This window comes from Scyliorhinus canicula, chromosome 9 (assembly GCF_902713615.1).
Source record: "Scyliorhinus canicula chromosome 9, sScyCan1.1, whole genome shotgun sequence".
In the NCBI taxonomy this organism is placed as follows: Eukaryota; Metazoa; Chordata; class Chondrichthyes; order Carcharhiniformes; family Scyliorhinidae; genus Scyliorhinus; species Scyliorhinus canicula.
In genome coordinates this window covers 190,440,032-190,463,762 of record NC_052154.1, presented here as the reverse complement: position 1 = coordinate 190,463,762, position 23,731 = coordinate 190,440,032, and the positions used below count along the sequence as shown (strand labels likewise).

The following is a 23,731-nucleotide window of genomic DNA, read 5'->3' as shown; positions in this document are numbered from 1 at the left end:
TGAATTTAATGAGAAATTCCATTGACAGCGGTAGGACCAGAAGACCGTGAGCAGCACGGTAGCACAGTGGTTAGCACAAATGCTTCACAGCTCCAGGGTCCCAGGTTTAAACCCCGGCTTGGGTCACTGTCTGTGTGGAGTCTGCACGTCCTCCCCGTGTGTGCGTGGGTTTCCTCCGGGTGCTCCGGTTTCCTCCCACAGTCCAAAGATGTGCAGGTTAGGTGAATTGGCCAGGCTTAATTTCCCTCAGGGTCCAAATTGCCCTTAGTGTTAGGTGGGGTTACTGGGTTATGGGGATAGGGTGGAGATATGGGCTTGAGTAGGGTGCTCTTTCCAAGAGCTGGTGCAGACTCGATGGGCCGAATAGCCTCCTTCTGCACTATAAATTCTATGAAAATCTATGAAATCTTTTTAAAAATTAATTTACGGGATGTGGGTAGGCCAGCATTTATTGCCCATCCCTAGTTGCCCTTCAGAAGGTGGTGGTGGTGAGCTGCCTTATTGAACCATTGCAGTCATTCAGGTGCAGGTACACCCATTGTTTCAGGATGTTGTCCCAGCGACAGTGAAGGAACGGCGATATATTTCCAAGTCAGGATGGTGAGTGACTTGGAGGGGAACCTCCAGGTGGTGGGGTTCCCAGGTATCTGCTGCTCTTGTCTTTCTAAATGTTAGTGGTCATGGGTTTGGAAGGTGTTGTCTCAGGAACATTGGTGAGTTACTGCAGTGCATCTTGTAGATGGTACACACGGCTGCCACTGTTCATCAGTGGTGGAGGGTTTGAATGTTTGTGGAAGGAGGAGCAATCAAGCAGACTACCTTGTCTTGGATGCTGCCAAGCTTCTTGAGTGTTGTTGAGGTTGCACTCATCCAGGCAAGTGGAGAGTATTCCATAACACTCCTGATTTGTGCCTCGTAGATCGTGGACAGGCTTTTGGGGGATCAGGACGTGAGTTACGTGCCGCAGGATTCCTAGCCTTTGACCTGCTCTGGTAGCCACAGTATTAATATGGCTAGACCAGTTCAGTTTCTGATCAATGGTAACCTCCAGGGTGTTGACTGTGGGGGACACAGCGATGGTAAAGCCATTGAATGTCAAGGGGCGATGGTTCTCTGGGATCTCACTACTGGCCACCAGTGGGCCGCCTCCTGTCACTGAGAAACGCACCGCGGGAAGGTCAGAGAATCTCACCCACTGTGTGACAGTGACAGTGGGCCCTTCCCATAGAAAACTATCAGCAGTCCTAATTCTGTTTCTCGTTGTTAAGTGTCCAAATAAGTGCACTACTCAAACGGTGAATGAACGAATGATTATGCTTTGATTTTGCCTTATTTCTCTTGAATGTTCTTTGTGTTAGTTTCGACAGACAGGTAGAAGTTATGAGAGGGATTAGAAAATCCCACCTATCATGTGAGAGTACCTTTAAGAAATGAGTGTTTATAAATGGGTGTGTATATAAATATATGTGGTGAGAGCACCTTTAAGAAATAGGTGTTTACTACTGCAGTGATGTCAGGGAGTGGGTGGAGCTGGGCTGTCTGTCAGCTTTTTACTTTCATTTTTGAGCAGGCTGCAGGATGTGTTTTAGTTTTGTTTTCAGTGTGGGGGCTGAAGCCAGACAGAGCAGGTGTACTGCTGTTCTCTCTGCCATCAAAAGACTATCTCTTGACCATTTGGTGAATTCAGAATTATAAATGTTCTCAGTAGTGACTTTAACCTGATATACTTCTGATAAAGGTTTTGTTTTTAAGTCGTATGAATGTTAAAAAGGAAAGCTTAAAGGGTTACTTAGTGTTGTATTCTTTGGGGGTTGTATTTGAATTGATGGTTGCTAAGATGTTCACTATGTTTTAAAAAGGTAAACTTGCGTTCATAGAATAAACATTGTTTTGCTTTAAAAAATACTTTTCCATTTCTGCTGTACCTCACCTGTAGAGTGGGCCGTGTGCTCCCCATACCACAATCTAGTAAAAGGTGTGGGTCAGGTGAACTCCATGATACACTTTGGGGTTCTCTAAACCCTGGCCCATAACACACCCAAGACTATACTTCATATTTTACCCATTACAAATTATCATGCAATGTAAAAGCTAGTTTGGCGAATCCACGGGCTGATCGCCTCCCTCTCGCTCGCAGTCACATGGGCTGGATTTTCATATTAGGGATGGACAGGAGGCGATCAGAAATGTCCTGGCTCGACCCGCCTCCCTCAGGGAAAAGTGCCTCAAAAGGCGTGATTCTCATTCTGAGGTCGGGGAGGTGATTATGTGCTGGAGTCAGGACACCTCCACCATCTCCAGGCGATCATAGAACGTACAGTGCATAAGGAGGCCATTCGGTCCATCGAGTCTGCACCGACCCACTTAAGCCCTCACTTCCACCCTATCCCCATAACCCAATAACCCCTCCTTACCTTTTTGGTCACTAAGGGCAATTTATCATGGCCAATCCTGCATGTCTTTGGAATGTGGGAGGAAATTGGAGCACCCGGAGGAAACCCAGGCAGAGACGGGGAGAACGTGCAGACTCCGCACAGGTAGTAACCCAGCGGGGAATCGAACCTGGGACCCTGCTGCTGTGAAGCCACAGTGCTATCCACTTGTGCTACCGCGCCGCCCCACGGTAGATCAGAGGCAGCCATAAAGACTGCCAGCTGCTGAGGTAAACTGGTTAAAAGGCTCACCTCAACACTCTGGGATTACATCCCAATTGTTTTATCCAATATTAGGCCTTCTGGCCTTCAACCCTCTCATCTGCCCCCGTGGCCCCTCATTCCCTCCTTGCCAACGAATGGCCCACCCATCTCAATGCCCCTTTATACACTTGTTGCCAACTCATGCTACTTCTAAGGCTATTTCCCCAGTATATACTCTGTATAGAACTAATGAACCCTAGAGTAACAATGGCATGTGCGGAAAAACTGACAAAAAACCTTTCATGACTTTAATTTAAAAAACTCTGCTTTTATAATAAACCTAGAAATGTGACCAGATTTCGTAAAGTATTAATAGCAGGTACCATGAGCACTTGACACTTGTATAAAGTAACATTGAGCAATTGACAAAATAGATCTGGGAAAAAATGTGGCCAATCAAGCAATATTCTTCCTTGCGCACAGCTGTTTCAACAAACTAAAGGATGCCTGGGCCCTCAACCAAGAATGCATAATAAGTGAAGTATTTCAATCACTGTTTGAATCTGACTCCACACTGTCTCATTTTCATCCAGAAAAACAGCTTTCTAATCATCACAAATCTGTTCAAAAACCTACCTGATGTAAAGATTTGGTCAGAATTTCATCACACAGTAGCACAGTGGTTAGCACAGTTGTTTTGCAGCTCCTGGGTCCCAGGTTCGATTCTGGCTTGGGTCACTGTCTGTGCGGAGTCTGCATGTTCTCCCTGTGTCAGCGTGGGTTTCCTCCGGCTGCTCCGCTTGCCTGCCACAGTCCAAAGATGTGCTGGTTAGGTGGATTGGCCGTGATAAATTGCCCTTGGTGTCCAAAAAAGGTTGGGTGGGGTTACTGGATAGAGGCATGAGCTTAAGTGGGATGCTCTTTCCAAGGGCCATTGCAGACTCGATGGGCCGAATGGCCTCCTTCTGCACAGTAAATTCTATGTAAACACTGCCGCTTTCTGGCACTGAGCATAACTCAAAATATTGCTGTGGTATCAACTCACGCTTCCAGGAGCTTGCAATTATCCAGCCATTTCCCAAAGGATCGCGTCATCATTCTTGACCTGAAGTTGATGGATGTGTTGGAGATTGTGGTTGTCTGAATTAAAGAGGTAGATTGATGAGGTGTATCATTCACCACCGAGCTCAGGAGTGTTTCTTCCTGGTGTGTGGAAATTTAAATTGTCCTGTTAGTTTATTGATAAAGATAGTGACAGCCAGATGTTCGAGTGGAGGTACTTCTTTGGACCCACAATTAAAGTTTATCGTCAAAAGTATTGGCACTTACTGACTACTAAAGGCTGTTCCTGCTCTTCAATTATCTCAGGACTACAGTAGAGACTCTGCATCTAAAAGGAGCACAGTCTGGTCTGAATAATGCAGAATACTCAAAGAAATACGTTAAATTATTTTTTTTTAGATTTTGTACTGTCGTGGTTGAATACTACTGTGTTGCTGCTGTTGTCATGAAGGCCTGGGAGAGGGAGTTGCATAAGGTGCAAAGCACCGGGGCCATGGGGTTTGCTATACCGGCGGCACCATCCCTCTGTACAGGCGAGAGATGGCCACACCCGCAGACTACACTGAACGCCCACCCAACTCGAAAACACAGTCGCTGTCCCTAATTCGACTGAGTTCCTGGACAAGCCAACCTAATTGTCCAGGGCGATCTACACCAGCGGCAGAGCAAACCCCCACCCCCGCCATACTCAACCCCACCACCGTCCCCTCACCAGGGGCTGGGCCAGCCCCTCTGCAATGCGCAGTGTCCACAAACGGCTTCAATGAAGAGGATGCAGCGCTGCAACAGCCTTGAGCCAATGCCACTATGGTGCAGATAGAGCGGGTACCTGAACTTTGCATGGCCTCCACCTGCATAGGCGCAGGTAGGTCACAAATAACGCATCCTGTCAACCACCCCCAAAAAACCCCAACAAAATCCCATTTTTAATCCACTTTGTTGGAGGAGCAAAATTGAAAAGAATCGATCAGGTTGAAACTACTGAAAGGGAGAAAAATTGGCTTGAATTTCCAAATAAGGGTAGATGAATTAGATTCCAATATCAGTCTGTACGGTAGCACGGTGGTTATCACTGTTGCTTCACAGCGCCAGGGACCCGGGTTCGATTCCCAGCTTGGGTCACTGTCTGTACGGAGTCTGCACGTTCTCCCCATGTCTGCTTGGGTTTCGTCCAGGTGCTCCGGTTTCCTCCCACAAGTTCCGAAAGACGTGCTTTTTAGGTGAATTGGACATTCTGGATTCTCCCTCAGTGTACCTGAACAGGTGCTGGAGTGTGGTGACTTGGGGATTTTCACAGTAACTTTATGGGCGGCACGGTGGCACAGTGGTTAGCACTGCTGCCTCACAGCTCCAGGGACCCAGATTGAATTCCGGTCTCGGGTGACTGTGTAGAGTTTGTACTTTCTACCCGTGTCTGCTCGGTTTCCTCCGGGTGCTCCGCTTTCCTCCCACAGTCCAAAGATGTGCAGGTTAGGTGTATTCGCCATGCTAAACTGTCCCTTGGTGTCCAAAAGGTTAGATGGAGTTTCTGGGTTACGGGGATAGGGTCGAGGCATGGGCTTAAGTAGGGTGCTCTTTCCAAGGGCTGGTGCTGACTCGATTTGCTGAATGACCTCCTTTTACACTGTAAGCCTTTTGTGACACTAATAAAGATTATTATTATTAATAAACTGGGGCATTCTCCCACAGATCTGGGATCTCTCCCATTTATTGTAAGCCAACTTGGCCTGCATGAAGACAGATGGAGAGAGTGTAAGCGGGCCGCATGCTAGGGCTGATGGTAAGGATGCCTCGCATGTGTGCGATGGTGAGTGGGAGCAGGGAGGTGATGAAGAGATGAGTTGCAAGGGAAGTGAAGGATTTGTGGGAGAGAGAGTGGTGGTTTTGAAAAGGTGGCAGTGACTCAACTCTTTACACGTGTGAGTGGGGGGTGATGAGAAGAGTGACTAATCCTGGGAGAACTGAGGGGATCATTTGTCCTCTTCATGCTCTGGTGGCCTGCCCGCGTCTGCAGGTGCTGTTTTAGCTCACTGGGCTAAATCGCTGGCTTTTAAAGCAGACCAAGGCAGGCCAGCAGCACGGTTCAATTCCTGTACCAGCCTCCCTGAACAGGCACCGGAATGTGGCGACTAGGGGCTTTTCACAGTAACTTCATTGAAGCCTACTCGTGACAATAAAGCCATTTTCATTTCATTCAGCAAGCTGGCCCTTGGCAGCGCCGGCTCTACCACCCCCCCCCAGGCGGGCTTGGTGACCTCCCTGCGAATCTCCTCCCTGAGCCTGGGTCCAGGATGTCTCAGCGCTGATCCACGGCATCCAGCAATCTACAAGGGGAGGTCTCAGAGAATCAAGATGCAGGCTGACATGCTCAGCGATGGGCCATGAAGAAGTGGCTGTGGAGGACAGGGGAAGCCTTTAAATGTAGCGTCCCGCTGATTGAAGTGCTCAGCTGATGGCCGGCGGGCGAATTCAGAGGGTCGCCACCACCCCAGCGTGAAACCCGTGATTTTTTATTTTTAACCCTACACTCTCCATGACATGAAACCCACCACCGGCGGCGAACTAAACCCTGTGTTTCCCACCTGCTACCACACTCTGCCAAAAATATGGGAAGATTCCACCCAGGGGAATGGAAAAATGCACCACCACCTATCTTTAAAAAATGAATTCCAAACATTTTCTGCTGATGGGAAGGTGGCAAGGGTGGTAATGGGAAGGAGATATCAGCTCGATGCATCCGTCATTCTCCTGTCCCGATGAATAGGAAGGTGGGAACACCTGGGGGTCATCGGGGGAAGGTAGAATGTACATCCCACCTTGGCAAACCTCACATGCATGATGCTGAAGCTGTCGAGGTTGTTGTGCAGGTAGTAAAGCTTCTCAAATGTTCACTACGGGAGGGTGGCCCTTTTTGGGTGGCAGGAATTTATGCTTCATTTTTTGGGTCGAGGAAGGGGAACACCCTTGTGGTGAATGTCACTTAGTAATTCACACTGTATTTACCAATACTATTGTAAGCGCAGTAGCGTTATCCGACCACTAGGGGGAGTAGCTCTGGGAATGCTCAGGAGTTTGTACAGGGCTCCACCCTTGGCTCCGCCCATGACTCCTCCCCCTAGACTGCTGTATAAATAACCGTGTCCAGAGCCAGCCTGAGTTCATCGAGAGTTCAACGGGTAACAGGCTGGCTCTGAAGTAAGTAGATTAAAACCACTGTTCATATCTGAAAGCACGTGTCTCGTGAATTGATGGTTCCATCAACCCTGTTAATTGTCGACCCACTCCATGGAGAACCAGGTTCTGCACTGGAGATTTGAATGCCCAATAAACCAGCGTTGCTCCCGACAACCGGACTGGGTGAGGGAGTTGTTAAAGATTCAAGGAAGTCCCAGATTGCTTTGCTAGGATTCTTTTCCAGGTCTTCACACTTGGAGACAATGGCAGTAACTTTTGTGTTTACAGTGGTCAGGACTGCTATTCTCCAAAGCCCCAGGTAGACATTTTGAATGTCAGGTCGTAAACAGTTCTGGTTTAAACTGTTGCAGAAAGAAAATAATTAGGTTATAAAGGAGAGCTAATCAGCATTTCTACTTGAATATGAGGCCCGTGTGATTCATATTATCGTGAAGAAAGGATATGAGAGGGAAGGGGGGTTTCTAAGGTATCCCTTAGATAATCTGCCAGGAAGTGGGAAACGGAGAGCAGCTAGTGGCCAGAGTTCTCTATCATTCACTGTGCAGGAATGAATAGGAACTCCCATTTGGATTAGAAAGACCAAATTTGACTAAGGTGCTGGAAGATGTTCCCAGCTGGCAGTGGGGGAAGAATCGCCGTGGGGCAAATCCTCACTGGGGAAGACAGTTCTGAGATGAAAAGTTTTGTAGGCTCAGAACAAAAGAGAGTAGAAGTAAACCCTTGGGATCTAAGAATCACTTTCAACACGTTCAGGTAGAATTGAACGTATACTTGAAGGAGAGAGGAAAGTGTATCTGTGAAGAATGTTTTCTCAGCTGCACTGTCTCTAAACAGGGGTAGGTTCAGTTCTGTGGTTTCAAGTATAAGTTACCTACAAAAGTACTGGGCATGATTAAGCGACTGTGTTGCGCCTGGTGCTGATCTGAGTGCGCTGGGTGAATAGCGGGAAAGGAGAAAATTAAGATTTGCATCGGGCAGGAAGCAATTCACGATTCACCCTGCTCGTTCCCGATGGCGAGTTCCGGATCTCGCCCGGAAATGGCGGGAATGTCATCAATTTGCATTTATTTCAATCTCATTGACGAGATTGAACACACAGAACAGAGAACATACAGTGCAGAAGGAGGCCATTCGGCCCATCGAGTCCGCACCGACCCACTTAAGCCCTCACTTCCACCCTTTCCCCGGAACCCAATAATCCCTCCTAATCTTTTTGGACACTGAGGGCAATTTATCACGGCCAATCCATCTAACCTGCACCCCTTTGGACTGTGGGAGGAAACCGGAGCACCCGGAGGAAACCCACGTAGACACAGGGAGGATGTGCAGACTCCACACAGACAGTGAGCCAGCCGGGAATCAAACCTGGGACCCTGGCGCTGTGAACATAAGAACATAAGAACTAGGAGCAGGAGTAGGCCATTTGGCCCCTCGAGCCTGCTCCGCCATTCAGTGAGATCATGGCTGATCTTTTGTTGACTTAGCTCCACTTTCCGGCCCGAACACCATAACCCTTAATCCCTTTATTCTTCAAAAAACTATCTATCTTTACCTTAAAAACATGTAATGAAGGAGCCTCAACTGCTTCACTGGGCAAGGAATTCCATAGATTCACAACCCTTTGGGTGAAGAAGTTCCTCCTAAACTCAGTCCTAAATCTACTTCCCCTTATTTTGAGGCTATGTCTCCTAGTTCTGCTTTCACCCACCAGTGGAAACAACCTGCCCGCATCTATCCTATCTATTCCCTTCATAATTTTAAATGTTTCTATAAGATCCCCCCTCATCCTTCTAAATTCCAACGAGTACAGTCCCAGTCTACTCAGCCTCTCCTCATAATCCAACGCCTTCAGCTCTGGGATTAACCTAGTGAATCTCCTCTGCACACCCTCCAGCGCCAGTACGTCCTTTCTCAAGTAAGGAGACCAAAACTGAACACAATACTCCAGGTGTGGCCTCACTAACACCTTATACAATTGCAACATAACATAACTGTGAAGCCACAGTGCTAATCATTATGCTACCGTGCTGCCCAGAAGCCGAATGCAGTGGCCTCCTGGGAATTACCCGACTCCCCAGCGGGAAATAGCGGGCGTCGTATCGTACTCCTATTTGAAAACGTGAAAGCTGGCGTAATGGCTGCTGAGCTGACGTGAGGAGGTGCGTAGTTATTTCCATTTTGCAACATGCAGCTCAAGGGCTCCGGAGCAGCTGCTACAGTGCTCGGGGGAGGGGTGGGGCGGGGGAGGAGCCTTCATGGAGGGTTGTGCTTGATCGGGGGAGTGCAGGAGACTTCCAGGTCAGGGGGTGGGGTGGGAGTGAGGGGCTCTGCATCTGCGATCCCTTCAAACCATCTTTAAATATTGTGGAGACCCACAACAGGGGTATTATAACCAGCTCTTTGTAGGCGTTCATCTTATTCCTACATTGGAAACTGACACAAGCTGCCACTGCCTCCTAGGTGCTAACCATTGTGCCATGTGCTGCCTGACTAGGAGCGAGTGATGAGGGAGAATTTAAAAGTAGCTTCCCCTTATTAGCGGCGAGCTGCTGAGGTCCGGGTCGGGCGAATCAGAAGGCGAGGGAGCCTGTAATGTCGAGATTCTCATGGGGGCTTATCTTTGGCATGAAGTGCCATTGAATATAGGCCGCAATCTCGCCAATGCAGCCATCACAAAATTTCCTGCCAAATGTGCCCAAAACCGGACTTTAACTTTGGTCCGCTGAATTGCGCCCATTATTTAGTCATTAGTGCTTTTAATGTTTGTTGCAGTAAAAGTCTTGAAATGTGAAGCCTTGTTGTGTTCTCCTTTCAGCTATTAACTAGAGGTTTTGAATTTATGTTAAAAAGTTATTGGTCTTTATGGGGATTGGAACATGGTGCACCACTTTTTAAGTATGATTTATCGAATTATCTGTTAAATCAGCGGGACTATCTTAAGACATCTACATCTGCAATCCAAGATAACTGCATTTGAGTGAGACATACATCAAGTTGAGCTAGAAATTGTGCGATGAAGTTGAAACATTAAAGAAACGATGACAGTGATAATATTCAAAGGCAATCGAGAAAATATCATGGCATTTGAGATAACTGTCACCCTCACAATTGCCATTTTAAAAATGTTCATTATTGTGTTGCTTTAGTTTATAAGTACATGAAATTATTTAAGCTACTGTTGATGAAGTTTATATCTTCTGAAATTTCCTTGCAAACATGTTCAGCGGGATTCTCCGTCGGCAGGATCCCCATTGGTCGGCTTCCGGGACGGAGGATCCCACTGCCGGCGGGGGGGGGGGGGCGCGACGCACCAGGAAACGGGTGCGGCGGGATGGAAGAATCCAGCCCCATACGTTCGATGTGCTGTGATAGATTTGAGACACAGGCCAGAATTTTCCGGCTCTTCCCATAGGTGGGGGTCTTCCGGTCCCGCTGTCCTGTCGTGGTTTCCTCGGCGGCAGAGGGTGTGGGGCAAACAAAACCCTGTCGGCCTCTACGGGAGCGAGAGATCCCACCGCAGACCAATGGCAGGACACCTAGGCCTCCGGAAAGTATGATGCCGAGGTGGGGGGAGGGGGGGGGGGGGGGGGGGCTGGAAAATCCCACCCGCAAATTATTTCAGTTGATCATACAATGGGTGGAATTCTCCCAAACCCCCACCGGTGTGTTTGATGGCAGGTACGGTGGGATAACATGGCCCAGAAGTCAGTGTGAATTTACAGCAGGGTCTTGCGCTGGTGCACACCATCGTGGGTAGGAAAGCCCACGAGAGACCAGCGCAAACCTAATTTGCACCCGTGTTGCCAGCGGGATTCCCCGCTGGCACGGAACACGTCTGGAGAAATGTGGCGTGCAGTTGACGAGAAGCACCTGAACGCTGCCCAAGGGCTGCATTCCGAGTTCAGGGTGGAAGCTGCCCCCAATCCTGGACGTTGGAGCACCACAGCAGTGACTGGTGGGGGGGGGGGGGGGGGGGGGGGGGGGGGGGGGGGGATAGGGGGCGAGGAGCAGCCTCCGGGTTTCACTCCGGCGTCGGCTGTTTGTCTCCCTTTGGGAGAATTGCGCCCTTAATGTCCCCCCCAGCAGCCAGAGCCATTCCCCAAGGAACCAGGTAACCAGCACCGGGTAACCACCAGCCCCCCATGACGGCAATATTTTGAAGTGGAGCAGGAGAGTTCACCGTTGTGTGCTGACCAATAATTATCACTTAACCAACTTCACTGAAACAGGTAATCAGGGCACCTCATTGCGGTGTGTGAAAGTTTGCTGTCTGCCAAATATGCTGCTGTTCTCCCCGTTACAGTGGTGACTACATTTTGAAGAGAAAGCGCTTTGCGAATGCAGAGGTTGTGAAAGAGGCTGTGCAAAAGCTCGGCATCTTCTTTGTAAAAGCCTTGGGCTGCATTCTCCGCACCCCGATGCCGAAATCGATACTGGCGAGGGGGCGGAGAGTCCATTTTCCCGCACGGAATTGGGACTGGCGCTGGGTCCGCGATTCTGCAGGCCCCGAAAAACCGCCATTCTTCCTAGGACCTACCTGGAGCCATTGCCAGAGGCCCGCTCCGCCATTCTTTGCCTCCAACCGAGCAAAGTCCCGACGGCCTGGATCTAACCTGGTCCAGCTGGTCGGGATACTGGCGTGGTGGCTGCAGACTCAGTCCCTGGCTGCCCTGGGTCGGGGGCCGGCTGATCGGAGGGCAGAAGGGGCTTTATAGGCAGCCAGGAAATGCTTGTGTGGGCGGACACGGTCGGCGCACGGCCGTTCGGGGGGTTTATGTTTAGGGTCCAGCTCCTTGATCCGAGTCCACCATGGAGCACGGCGCGGCCGCTGGAGGCCACCTCCGTGCGCAAGCGCAGAAGTGCGGGGCCCGTATCTGCAGCAAAAGCTGTAACATCTACATCTACGCCCCCTGCAGGGCGAGGAATATGTGGCCTATTCACCTCAGTTTTTCTGGCGTGAAACTCTGCAGTTTTGAGGCCGGCATGGAGCCATAGTCCCAAAAACGGAGAATCCAGCCCCGTTTATATAATCCAAAATAGAATAGCTACAGGATTCTCCGTCGGCGGGATTCTCCGCTCCGCTGGCAGCACACCCACGCCCACAGGTTTACCCGCAGCGTGGCGGTGCCCACAATGGGAATCTCCATTGGCCGGCTGCGGAAACCGAGAATCCCGTTGCCGGCAGGGGCACGGTGCGCCGGAAAACCGGGACAGAGAATTATGCAATTGAACCTCCTGAGGATGCTAAGCTCTGTTTGGTTCAAAAAGAACTGCATAAAGCAACAAAACAGACCGACCATCAAGCCAGAAGGATGCACCACAGGTTGCAATTGGAAAAGATTGTGATTGTCCACTGGATGATAAAATGTGTTCCTTTCACAGCCATTGGTCAATGACGAGCAGAGCAGGACTGCTAAATTGTTCTTCAAATCTGCACCGAAATAAAGGATCGTGAAGCGGTGCTTCATTCAGTGAATCCCTCCTGGTAAAACTGCTGACTTCTTGTGTGCTGCAGGCAGGAATGTCCAAAGCTACTTGGTGACGGTTTTTAGTTGAAGGGTCCCCATTTGCCCGATGGGCAGGAAATCTATCACGATGATTGTTTACAAGCACGATAGAAAATGAACCCTTTCCTTCCCGATCCAGGTCGAACGGCGGTGCTGCAAAAGCGCATTGGGCCTCCTGGTCTGACACCACCAACTTGGCACCAACATGCCCAGGCCAGTTGCTCTGCCTCTTTTTGCACTCATTACCAACTATAAGGCTGACACAACCTTCACTGATTTGGTCCCAGTCGGACTTTTAAAATATCATTTCAGAATCTGTCTTGTGAAGTAATGATGTCATAGCTGATGAATATATTACTTCGGAAGTATTTGGGATTATCTTCCACCTTCGGACAGAATGGTAATCATTTTAGATTAGTCACGGTAACTTGATCATGCCTAACTTTATGTCCTCAGAAGAGTATTAGTCATGTTCAATTAACCTGAACTGTTGTACTTTGATGACATTTAACTGGCACTTAAAAGTAAAATCCCATCGAGTTACCCTGGGACTTTTTGAATGTGCAGTGATGCGTTTAACGTGCGATAGTTAGCTGTAATTGCAACAATAGTCCACCAGGAAGGGAAGAAGACCCTTTGCTAAGTAATGTTGAACATTTTTGCTTGTGACATACAAGAGGTGTGCAGTTTTATCATTCAGTACCAGGAAAGATTCATCGGCAGCACGGTAATTAGCACCGTGGTTTCACAGGGCCAGGGTCCCAGGTTCGATTCCTCGCTGAGTCGCTGTCTGTGTGAAGTCTGCACATTCTCCCCGTGTCTGCGTGGGTTTCCTCCAGGTGATCTGGTTTCCTCCCATAGTCCAAAGATGTGCAGGTTGGGTGGATTGGCCATGATAAATTTCCCTTAGTGTCCAAAAATGTTAGGAGGGGTTATTGTGTTACGGGGATAGGGAGGACGTGAGGGCTTAAGTGGGTCGGTGCAGACTCGATGTGCCGAATGGCCTCCTGCTACACTGTATATTCTGTGTTCTATAACTGAAGCACTGTTTCTTGACTCCTTATTTTAGTCTTGATTTGAAGAATATTTTTAGAGTCTTGTCCTCCCTAACAATGGCCAAGGTCTGTGAAGTGACCTGAAACAGCTGTGATATTTTCATGTGCAAGATTTGAGAAATGGCTGAAGCCAATTTTGTTGTTGCAAGGGTCCTTGGGGATATTTGACCTTGCCACCCTGCTTTATATCCCCAAAATTGGCACAACGATGCACAGGCACTGCGCCTATCGGGTTTGCTTCCTTTTACTTCACTCGAGAACGAAGGAGAGGGAAGAATTTGGAGTGAGACGGCTTGACTTGGCTCCATGATGCCTTCCTGCTTCCGATTCCTGCAGAATCCCAGGAACAGTGGCTACCTTCAAGGGAGAGACGCGGAGCCAATTGATGCACTTGAAGGAACATTAGTTCTACTTTTGGACAGAGTTCACCTTTTTACAAGCAGTGCAGGGTGGCCCCTGTTGCTCCACTCTCCGGTTGGTGAGAAGAGATGGCTTTGCGGCTTCGCAGTGTGAGGTTCACTGAGTTACGATGCTCGTTTGGAGAGCTGGTGGAGACACGGTGGGTCGTGTGGCCTCATTCTGGGTTGCAACAGTTCTGGCTCTCCTAACTTCTATGGCTGTTGAAGAACTCATTGACAGCATATATCAAGGCTGCTGTCTGCCCACATCGCAACCTTGCCACTGAGCTGAGAAATAGTGGAGACAAATGTTTCCAGCTGGGCATCACATGTAGTTAGCACTGCTGCCTCACCACGTCAGGGACCCGGGTTCAATTCTTGCCTCGGATGACGGTCTGTGCAGAGTCTGCACGTTCTCCCCATGTCTGCGTGGGTTTCTTCCCACAGTCCAAAGATGCGCAGGTTAGATGGGGTTACCGGGATAGGGCGCAGTTAGAGTGCTCTTTCAGAAGGTCTGTGCAGATGCGATGGGCTGAATGGCCACTTTCTCCACTGTCGGGATTATAGAGCATAGAACAGTACAGCACAGAACAGGCCCTTCGGCCCTCGATGTTGTGCCGAGCCATGATCACCCTACCCAAACCCACGTATCCACCCCATACCCGTAACCCAACAACCCTCCCTTAACCTTACTTTTTAGGACACTACGGGCAATTTAGCATAGCCAATCCACCTAACCCGCACATCTTTGGACTGTGGGAGGAAACCGGAGCACCCGGAGGAAACCCGCGCACACACGGGGAGGACGTGCAGACTCCGCACTGACAGTGACCCAGCCGGGAATCGAACCTGGGACCCTGGAGCTGTGAAGCATTTATGCTAGCCACTATGCTACCGTGCTGCCCCTATGCATTATTATTCTATGCATTAAACATTTCAGCTACTACAATGATGCTAATGGTTACTGCAGCCAGTCTGACCCAGTGCAGCATTCCCACTGTGGTATTATCATAAATGCAAGGGTTAATGAAATGTCCAGAGTAGCCACTAGTGGGCGCTACAGCTACAAGTATATAAGGCATTGATGTTGAGCCGTGTGGGGAGAAATTTACAGCTTTATAAATATAATATAAATTTAAAGCTATTTTATGGTCTTTGTGAACACCACGCCAACCATCCTGAATTTAGCAAGGCAAAGAACACCGCACCCAGTGATCTAGAAATGAAGGCCCCCATTGTAGTTGTTGTTTCTGATGGGACAGGGAACGTTGAGGCAGCCTATTAACTGGCCACCCCCTCTGTGAAATGGGGCTGGGCAAATGAGTGTCCGACATGGGCAGAGTTGAGACGGCGAGATTGTTCCGTCTACAGGTTCCTTGCGCCCCACAGGAACATTCATCCCAGGAGAAAAGCAAAATACCGCGCAGATGCTGGGAGCCTGAAGGAGGCCAGGGAAAGATGAGGGCTAGCATTCATCCCAGGAGATCCTTTGATCTCACAGTGATCAGTTCACGTTGCAAGGAACACAATCGGCACAGCGCAAACAGGGCGAAGATTCCTGAGCGTGTTTTTTTTTTTGTAACAAACTCATCTGTCTGCAAAATCCCCCTCCCGTCCCGCGCTCTGCGTCGATGAACGTGGATTGTGCCAAGTTATCGGAAAGAAAAGTGAAAATATCAGCTGGGCTGAAAACTGAGAGCCTAGCAAAGGATTAGTGCCTCCTTTGACAGGAACCTTATCTCGTCCACCACAGAACCTGGCGGCGCCTGCGAGTATCTGCTACAAACACCTGAAACAACTGCCTGCCAAACGATGGAAGAATTCTGATGAAGCTGACAGATAGGTTGACACAAAATGCAAAGAAGCATACTGTCCTCAAAGCCCACCAGCTTACTTTCGGCCGCCAACAGCAAAGAATTGTAAGCCTGGACAATTCCTCTGGAGCAATATTATTACAAAGCCGCTTCATGTGCCGCTATCAAGTTTCTCCTCCACAGTTTTTGAGGAGGCATCAATCCGTTTGGAATAAACTGGAGCTGCCTCTGTTAAATGAGGAATGTGATGCAAGCGCATTTAATGTTGTGCGATAATATTAATGACGGTAACTTGCGGGCTATAAAGTTAGTCAGGGGAAAGGCAGCAAGATGTCCCACTGTGAGTGCTTTGACATCATCAAAGACACAGGCCGGGGATTTAATTTGCCTTGCTTTCCCTCGTCATATTTTAAAAGAAAATCTGACGCCACTACACTCATTCATTTACAGCTGCACAGAATTAGCAGCCCTGCGGACTAATCTTCAATAACTTAACTGCTGATAACCACATGTACTGATACACTGTGCCCACCTCACCCTTCAACGTGTAATCTTTAACCATTGTCTGCTCTCCATTTTGTTACAGATAAAGATGAGTGTGCGAATGGCACACACTACTGCCATGCATACACTGTGTGTGTGAATTTACCTGGAGCGTATCACTGTGACTGTCGGCCAGGATACACCAGAGTTGATGACTACTCCTGTACAAGTAAGAGCAGTCTAGGAAAGCTTAAGGGTTTACGGAGCAGATACGTTTCAAATCGAAAAGGCATTGATGAATATGCCCTGGAAAACTAGCCCAGCTGGGAAGAATGAAGCATTCTCTCCAGCAACAGCATTGGCTAACACAAGATCAGCACGGTAGCACAGGTGGCTAGCACTGTGGCTTCACAGCTGGGTCGCTGCCTGCGCGGAGTCTGCACGTTCGCCCCGTGTCTGCGTGGGTTTTCTCCGGGTGCTCCGGTTTCCTCCCACAGTCCAAAGACGTGCAGGTGAGGTGGATTGGACATGCTAAAATTGCCCTTAGTGTCCAAAAAAAGGTTAGGAGGGGTTATTGGGTTATGGGGATAGGGTGGAAGTGAGGGCTTAAGTGGGTCAGTGCAGACTCGATGGGCCGAATGGTCTCCTTCTGCACTGTATGTTCTATTTTGTTCTATGTTCTAAGATCGATGGTTCTACCTCCTGCTCTTTTGTAACTCAGGCCAGAGTGCGACCTATTGGAAGATGAGCTGGACTCCCACAGGTGCTGGGAGTGTTCTTGCCAGTGATGGTCCTTTAGTTACGACACTGAACAAGTATCTGTGCTTTAGAATTTGTGTTTGACAATCTTAAAGTAAATGTTGGTAGAGTTTAAATAAGAAATAAGCAAACAAAGTGCCTGACTGTTGTTTGGCCGTGTAAGGTGGTGGGGGTGGATTTATTTAACCTGGTTAGGTTTTTTCCAGGGATTGCGTGTGGCCCAGATGTAGAGGGGGAAGGCATCTTCTCAAATCTAATTTACTTCCATTATCAGGAAAGCGTCAGAGAGCCCCGGAGAATCCTTCACTCCATTTAGGTGTTGCCACGGAAGAAGCAGCGTTCCCTGCTGCAGGTTGCTGACTTGAGCAGGCACTGTGAGTTGAGGAGTTTCTACATGGGCTGTGTCCAGACATTCGCAACAATTGAAAGACGATGAGTCAACCATTAATTGTATTCATTTATGAGCAATAGGCCTCACTCATTTTGCACAAGGTGAGATGACTGCTGCAGGCTTAATGGAGTGAGATCATAGAGTACCAGTAACCCATCTGTGTAAGCAAAGAACAAATTGTTCCCGGCAACGGCTCCTCTGCGATGCATTGAGTTTGAGAGCAATGTGAAACTGGAAAACTGCGCACAGAAACCTTCCTGTTTGTACAGAGCTGATTTCTTTCACAGCTTTTGTTTGCCACCGTCTCTTAGCTTCCACCTATCGAACCCCTTTACCTTCCACAAAGAGGATGAGAAGGCGTGTAATTATCATGGCAATTGTTGCACCATTCTTTACACCCCAGTCTCCAAACGTACACACACGCACACATTGCACGTACCTGCGTACAAACATACATGCACACATAGACATAGGCACACACATATGCACACATACACGCACACACATGCACACATACACACCCACATGCACAGATGCACATGCATACACACATACACACACATATATACGCACATGCACACATACACACACATACATACAAACACACATACATACATACACACACACACACTCACATATGCACATATATGTTTTAAGATAGCTCAAGATGTATTTTGTGGATATTTAACAATCAAATTGTTTCGGAACAGTATTGAAAGTTACCCTTCTCAATGCCAAGCAGAACCTGAGGAGTGATGCAGCACTAAGGAGTCTGTGCTCATTCAGAGAGGATTGTAGCACAGCTGGCTGTTACTTATCACAAGCGGTATTACATTTTTATCACTACTGATTGTGATTTATTTGCCATTTGTTGTACCATGCTCTGCCTGATTGGCTGTTCTGTATTCTTCAGAATAACAGTGCAGAATAATAAAAGCAATCCTGCCTCCCTCCTTTCTCACCTTCTTTGTTTCCTTACCTCCATCCACCCATCCCTTTCTCTCCTTTCCCCTTTCCCTCCCTCCAGCAGTCCATTTCTCCCATTTGTCACCATATATACAAATTAGTATAGAAAGTATAAACGGCGGCATGTCCCTCATTTTGTACAAAATGTGGGATTCCCTGTGCTTTCTTCCCTTTGCTAACATTACCGGCCGGCACGGTAGCACAGTGGTTAGCACCGTTGCTTCACAGCGCCAGGGTTCCAGGTTCGATTCCCGGCTTGGGTCACTGTCTGTGCGAAGTCTGCACGTTCTCCCCATGTCTGCGTGGGTTTCCTCCGGGTGCTCCGGTTTCCTCCCATAAGTCTATGAAGACAGCTGCTGGGCACTTGTCTCAGATGTGGAGGTAGTGGGAGGTAAATGAGCCGTGCTTTGGACAGAGCGTGAATAGGTTCGGTAAATGTCAGTCCCTGCGTGAGGAAGTCGAGGAGTGATGCTGTCTTTTCCTGCTTTGCAATAGTTGCTTCAATCCTGCCACTCCTATCACAGAAATGCTGAAATTATTCGTTAAAGGGCAGCAGTGCAGATCTTCCTACCCACTTGGGAGATGGTGACAATCTGGGACGATGGACTTGGCCGTCAGTTCTCAGTTATTGGAAATTTCACTCCCCTGGGGTCCTTGATCCTGGACAAAGGCCCACCTCCAGCCTCTCCGGTACCTGGGCAACACAATGAAATGAGCCACTTGGATGCTGGATGACTATACGACTGACATCCCCATCAGCAGCTGAAACTCAAATCATTTGAGGTGACTGGGGCCAAATTTTATTTGCGGTGCCAATTTAAAACCCCTTTTGAAGGGCAGCACGGTGGCGCAGTGGCTAGCACTGCTGCCTCACGGCGTTGAGGTCCCAGGTTCGATCCCGGCTCTGGGTCACTGTCCGTGTGGAGTTTGCACATTCTCCCCGTGTTTGCGTGGGTTTTGCCCCCACAACCCCAAAATGTGCAGGGTCGGTGGATTGGCCACGCTAAATTGCCCCTTAATTGGAAAAAAGTGATTGGATACTCTAAATTTATATTTAAAAAAATTAAAACCTCTTTCTCAACGTGAGAGTTGAGCTTTCCGGAGTGACCCACTGGGACAAATTGGCTGCCAACTGGGAAATGAGAAGAAAGGCAACGGAATAACATGTTTCCTCTCAATTATGCAACAGTTTCCTGCTTTCAGTTTCAGCCTGCAGGTGCTAAAAGCCACTATATTAGAAAACCCCGAGCTACATCAATAGGTAGGACTCTGAGCTTTACACAATGAGGAGAAACACGGCCTCATCAACTGCAATCAGTTTGGAATTTGTTGACCCTTTCCTGGACCCAAGCAGAACATTTAAGCAGCAACTCAGCCTGAAGCTTAATCTCTTGGATGTTATTGTTAACTGTCAGCTGTCTTTGGTGTTTCTCCACATTTTAGTTTATTTTGTGTTCTCATGAGTTCCCGGGATGGGTGACTTTACTTTGGATAAAACCTCCCAAATCCATGACCTGCACCACGTAGAAGGACAAGGGGAGCAGGTTCATGGGAACATCATCGCCTCGCTATTCCCCCCCCCCCAGGAGTGAAATCTTGTGCCTCCACACTGTGGTAAGATTTGTGCCAGAGTGGAGGGGGGATGGTGGGTGGCATTTAAGCGGGCAAGGTGGTAGTGGGTGGGTACCCTGCCTGCTAAGATTCAAACCCCCCCCCCCCCAACCCCCAACCCCCACCACTAATCTCACCACTCTTCCCACGTCCACGGAATTTAAGTCTGGGACAGGAAGGTCAGTGGACAGCCTTCCCACCCTACTGCCAATTGAGGCCTCCTGGAGGGCAAAGGCTTTTCTTTCAAAGGCTTTCAGTGTCCGATGAAATGAAATGAAAAATGAAAATGAAAATCGCTTATTGTCACAAGTAGGCTTCAATGAAGTTAATGTGAAAAGCCCCTAGTCGCCACATTCCGGCGCCTTTCCAGGGAGGCTGGTATGGGATGGGACCTGGCATCGGGAAGGGACTGAGGGCTGAGCCTTCTGAAGGCAATCCCCCATTTTTCCTGCTGGCCCCCTCATCTTCCTCTTCCCCATGATCCAAACCCGACAAACTACCTCCTGGCATTATTCACCTGTGCCTGGGTCACTCCTTGAACCGATGTCTCGGGGCGTGCAGTACCAGCAGCAACCACTACCTCCCTCAATAGCGCTGTGGAGTTCAGAAAAGCTGACAGCTTCTGATTGGCCGTCAGTTCTCAGTTGGTGGGAATTTTGCTCCCCTGGGGTCCTAGATCCTGGAGGAAGGCCCGCACCATCCTGTTCAGTACCTGGGCACCACAGGGGGGGAGCGGGCTTTCTGCGGTTCTCACCAACTCTTCAGCCAGCGGCCGGGACCCGCCCAGCACCTCCACCAGATTCCGCCCCAGGTTTCACAGCACCTCCGACTTGCGTTTATATTGCCATCCCTACATCGTTGCTGAGAGCATGATTCAGCCATCGGCATGGAGCCATTCTCAATGGGTGAATCCCGCGAGAACCCCAAATCGAGGACCACGCCGAGCGCCGGGGCAGTCACGCGTCACCCGACTCGCTCTTCCTGGCGCAATCTGGATCTCGCCCTTGCTGGGAGTGATCTCGATCAGCATATCTAAATTAGGCTCATTTAAATAGCCGGACGCCGTGTTCAGCAAGCGCCCAGGAGTCAACGACTGCGACTCCGAGACCTCGGCCGGGAGCCATCGAGTACTGGTTTCTACAAATGTGAACGAAGCGTGACGGCACCTCGGGGGGGTTTGCAGGCCGTTAGAGACCCTTGGATGGTCAGGGACTGGGCAGGGTGGCAATGCCAGCCTGACACCATCAGCAGGCCTGTGACACTGCCTGGCAGCCAGGATGGCAGTGCTAAGATGCCCTGGGCGCCTGACTCTGCCAAGGGGTCAGGCTCGGGAGGGCTTTGCCCGTTAGAGGGGGGGGGGGGGGGGAGATTCCAGGGGCCACGGGTGGTGTGTGAGGGATGGAGGGCCAGAAGGTTGGGGGGGGGGGGGGATACAGTGATCGGGACTGCCGTTGAAAATGGCTCCCCGATCTGCGGGAAGCCGGTCCTGCACGCGCCAATGCAGGGAAATCGACTAAAGTGCGGCCTTGGCCGAGGGAAACTCCCCGAGGCCCGCCCCCCAAAACGGCAAATGGCTGGTGAATAACGGGCTTAACCCTACTGCTGCAGCAATGAGAAACACCCCATCAAACAGTCCCGAAAGCGGATTTTGTTTCATGTCTGCTGAATCGTGCCCCGAGTCAAGGTCCTTGAACACCCTCCCTAACAGCACTGCAGTGCTATCTTCACAATAGAGGCTACAGCAGCTTGAGGAGAAGGTTCACCGCAGCCTTCTCCGGGGTAATTCGCAACGGGCAGTAACCGCTGACTTTGCCGCCATTCTCAAATCCCGAAAAGAGGAAAAGGGAACCTCAGTGAAGACCGTCTGTTTTGTCATCGCGATGAGCCTGTAGTTGGACAATCCTGTTTAAAAAAGAAAGCAAAGCTTAGCCGAACAGCTCTTAATGAAATCGATACTGAAGCCCAAAGCCTTTGAGGAATTTGTGAAGTTGTTCAATGAGATATATTCTGGTGGCCTTCTCATTGAAAATTGCCTTGTTTGCATCCAATCGATGTGGAGTTGTCAGGAATTCCTCACAGGTTTTCTCTCGTCTGTGTACATGTCTGTGGTGGATTGAGAAAAGAAAAGCTAATTTGATAGCATAAAGGCTTTCTTCTCTCTAATTCAGAGTCGATCAATACAAGCTGTTGCTTGTGATGTGGTTGTCTGGTCCTTTTTATTAGTTTGTTTCCAATGGAAAAGTTTATTTCATGGAACTTGTGAATCTGGTACCTGGCAATGCATTTCGACTTCTCTCCTTTCAGCACAATGTATAATAGTTTCTGAAATATCACTGAATCTGTCAAATCTTTCTCAGTGTGATTTAAACTCTGTATCAAGTTTTAATACTGCAAGTGGTGGTCCACTTGTGCCACACTTCTGGGCACCACGGTAGCACAAGTGGATAGCACTGTGGCTTCGCAGCTCCAGGGTCCCAGGTTCAATTCCCCGCTGGATCACTGTCTGTGCGGAGTCTGCATGTTCTCCCCGAGTCTGCACGGATTTCCTCCGGATGCTCCGGTTTCCTCCCACAGTCGAAAGATTGCAGATGAAATGAATGAAATGAAATGAAAATGAAAATCGCTTATTGTCACGAGTAGGCTTCAATGAAGTTACTGTGGAAAGCCCCTAGTCGCCACATTCTGGCGCCTGTTCGGGGAGGCTGTTACGGGAATCGAACCGTGCTGCTGGCCTGCCTTGGTCTGCTTTCAAAGCCAGCGATTAGCCCTGTGAGCTAAACAGCCCCTGTTTAGTTGGACTGGCCGTTATTAATTGGCCTTTCTGGAGTTGCGTCACAGATTAGCCATGATCTCATTGAATAGTGGGGCAGGATTGAGGGGCTGAATGGCCCACTCCTGTTCCTATGCTCCTTTGACCAAGGCAGCTGAAAGTACAGCCACCCATAGCGGAACAATTGACATCGGAGGTCAACATTACTAATAAGGGCAGCACGGTGGCACAGTGGTTAGCATTGCTGCCTACGGCGCTGAGGACCCGGGTTCAAATCCCGGCCCTGGGTCACTGTCCGTGTGGAGTTTACACATTCTCCCCGTGTCTGTGTGGGTTTCACCCCCACAACCCAAAGATGTGCAGGATAGGTAGATTGGCTACTCTAAATTGCCCCCTTAATTGGAGAAAATAATTGGGTACTCTAAATTTTAAAAAAACATCACTAATAAAATTAAGATGGGAATTTTAGAATCAATATGCGGCTTAACTGGGAACCTGTGTCAGTGAGTGAGAACAGTGGGTAATGGATAAACAGGACTTGGTGGGAGGGAGAGGTGGGGGGGGGGGGGGGGGGGGATTGTGCATTAGTGGGTGCAGGATAGATTCTGGAATGTCGCCCTGGATGTCCATTAAAGGGGGTCACATGGGACGCTGAGTGCTGATGAAGGCTTTTAAAAAGGCCTATCTCTGGCACTTTTTCCCAGTTGTTTTGTCAAATATTAGATCCTCAACCCTACAACCCTCTCACCCACCCAACTGCGCTCTGTGCCACCTTCACGCCCGCCCCATGCCAACTTAATGCTTACTCGTTATTTCTCGACCACCCCTTTTGCTGTGACGCTCTCCATGCCAACTCATGCCTCCCACCCACACGCATGGTCCCTTGTAGCCTCCACACCAACTTGTGCCCCTACCCACCCCATGGCCACTCATTGCCATTTCTTCTCCCTGGCGAAGGCCTGAAATTAAGCCTGTCTGTTCACAACCTTGGTGTCATATTCGCCCCCGAGATGAACTTTTGACCTCATATTGGTGCCAGCACGAAGGTTGCCGACTTCCACCTCTTTTGTTGAAACCCTCAATA

The 23,731-nt window shown here is 49.2% G+C and overlaps 1 protein-coding gene across 5 annotated transcripts in view; it reads left to right on the top strand.

Moving 5' to 3' along the window:
- The window catches only part of LOC119971968 (protein kinase C-binding protein NELL1-like), a 926,238-nt gene that overhangs the window by 526,823 nt on the left and 375,684 nt on the right, over window positions 1–23,731 (top strand). For 3 of the 5 annotated variants that reach the window (XM_038808351.1, XM_038808348.1, XM_038808349.1), the window contains exon 13: window positions 16,254–16,379. The exons of the other annotated variants lie outside the window; for them this stretch is intronic. In XM_038808351.1, coding sequence (XP_038664279.1) covers window positions 16,254–16,379 — 126 coding nt within the window. The remainder of the gene's footprint in view (window positions 1–16,253; window positions 16,380–23,731) is intronic. 5 annotated transcript variants of the gene reach the window in all.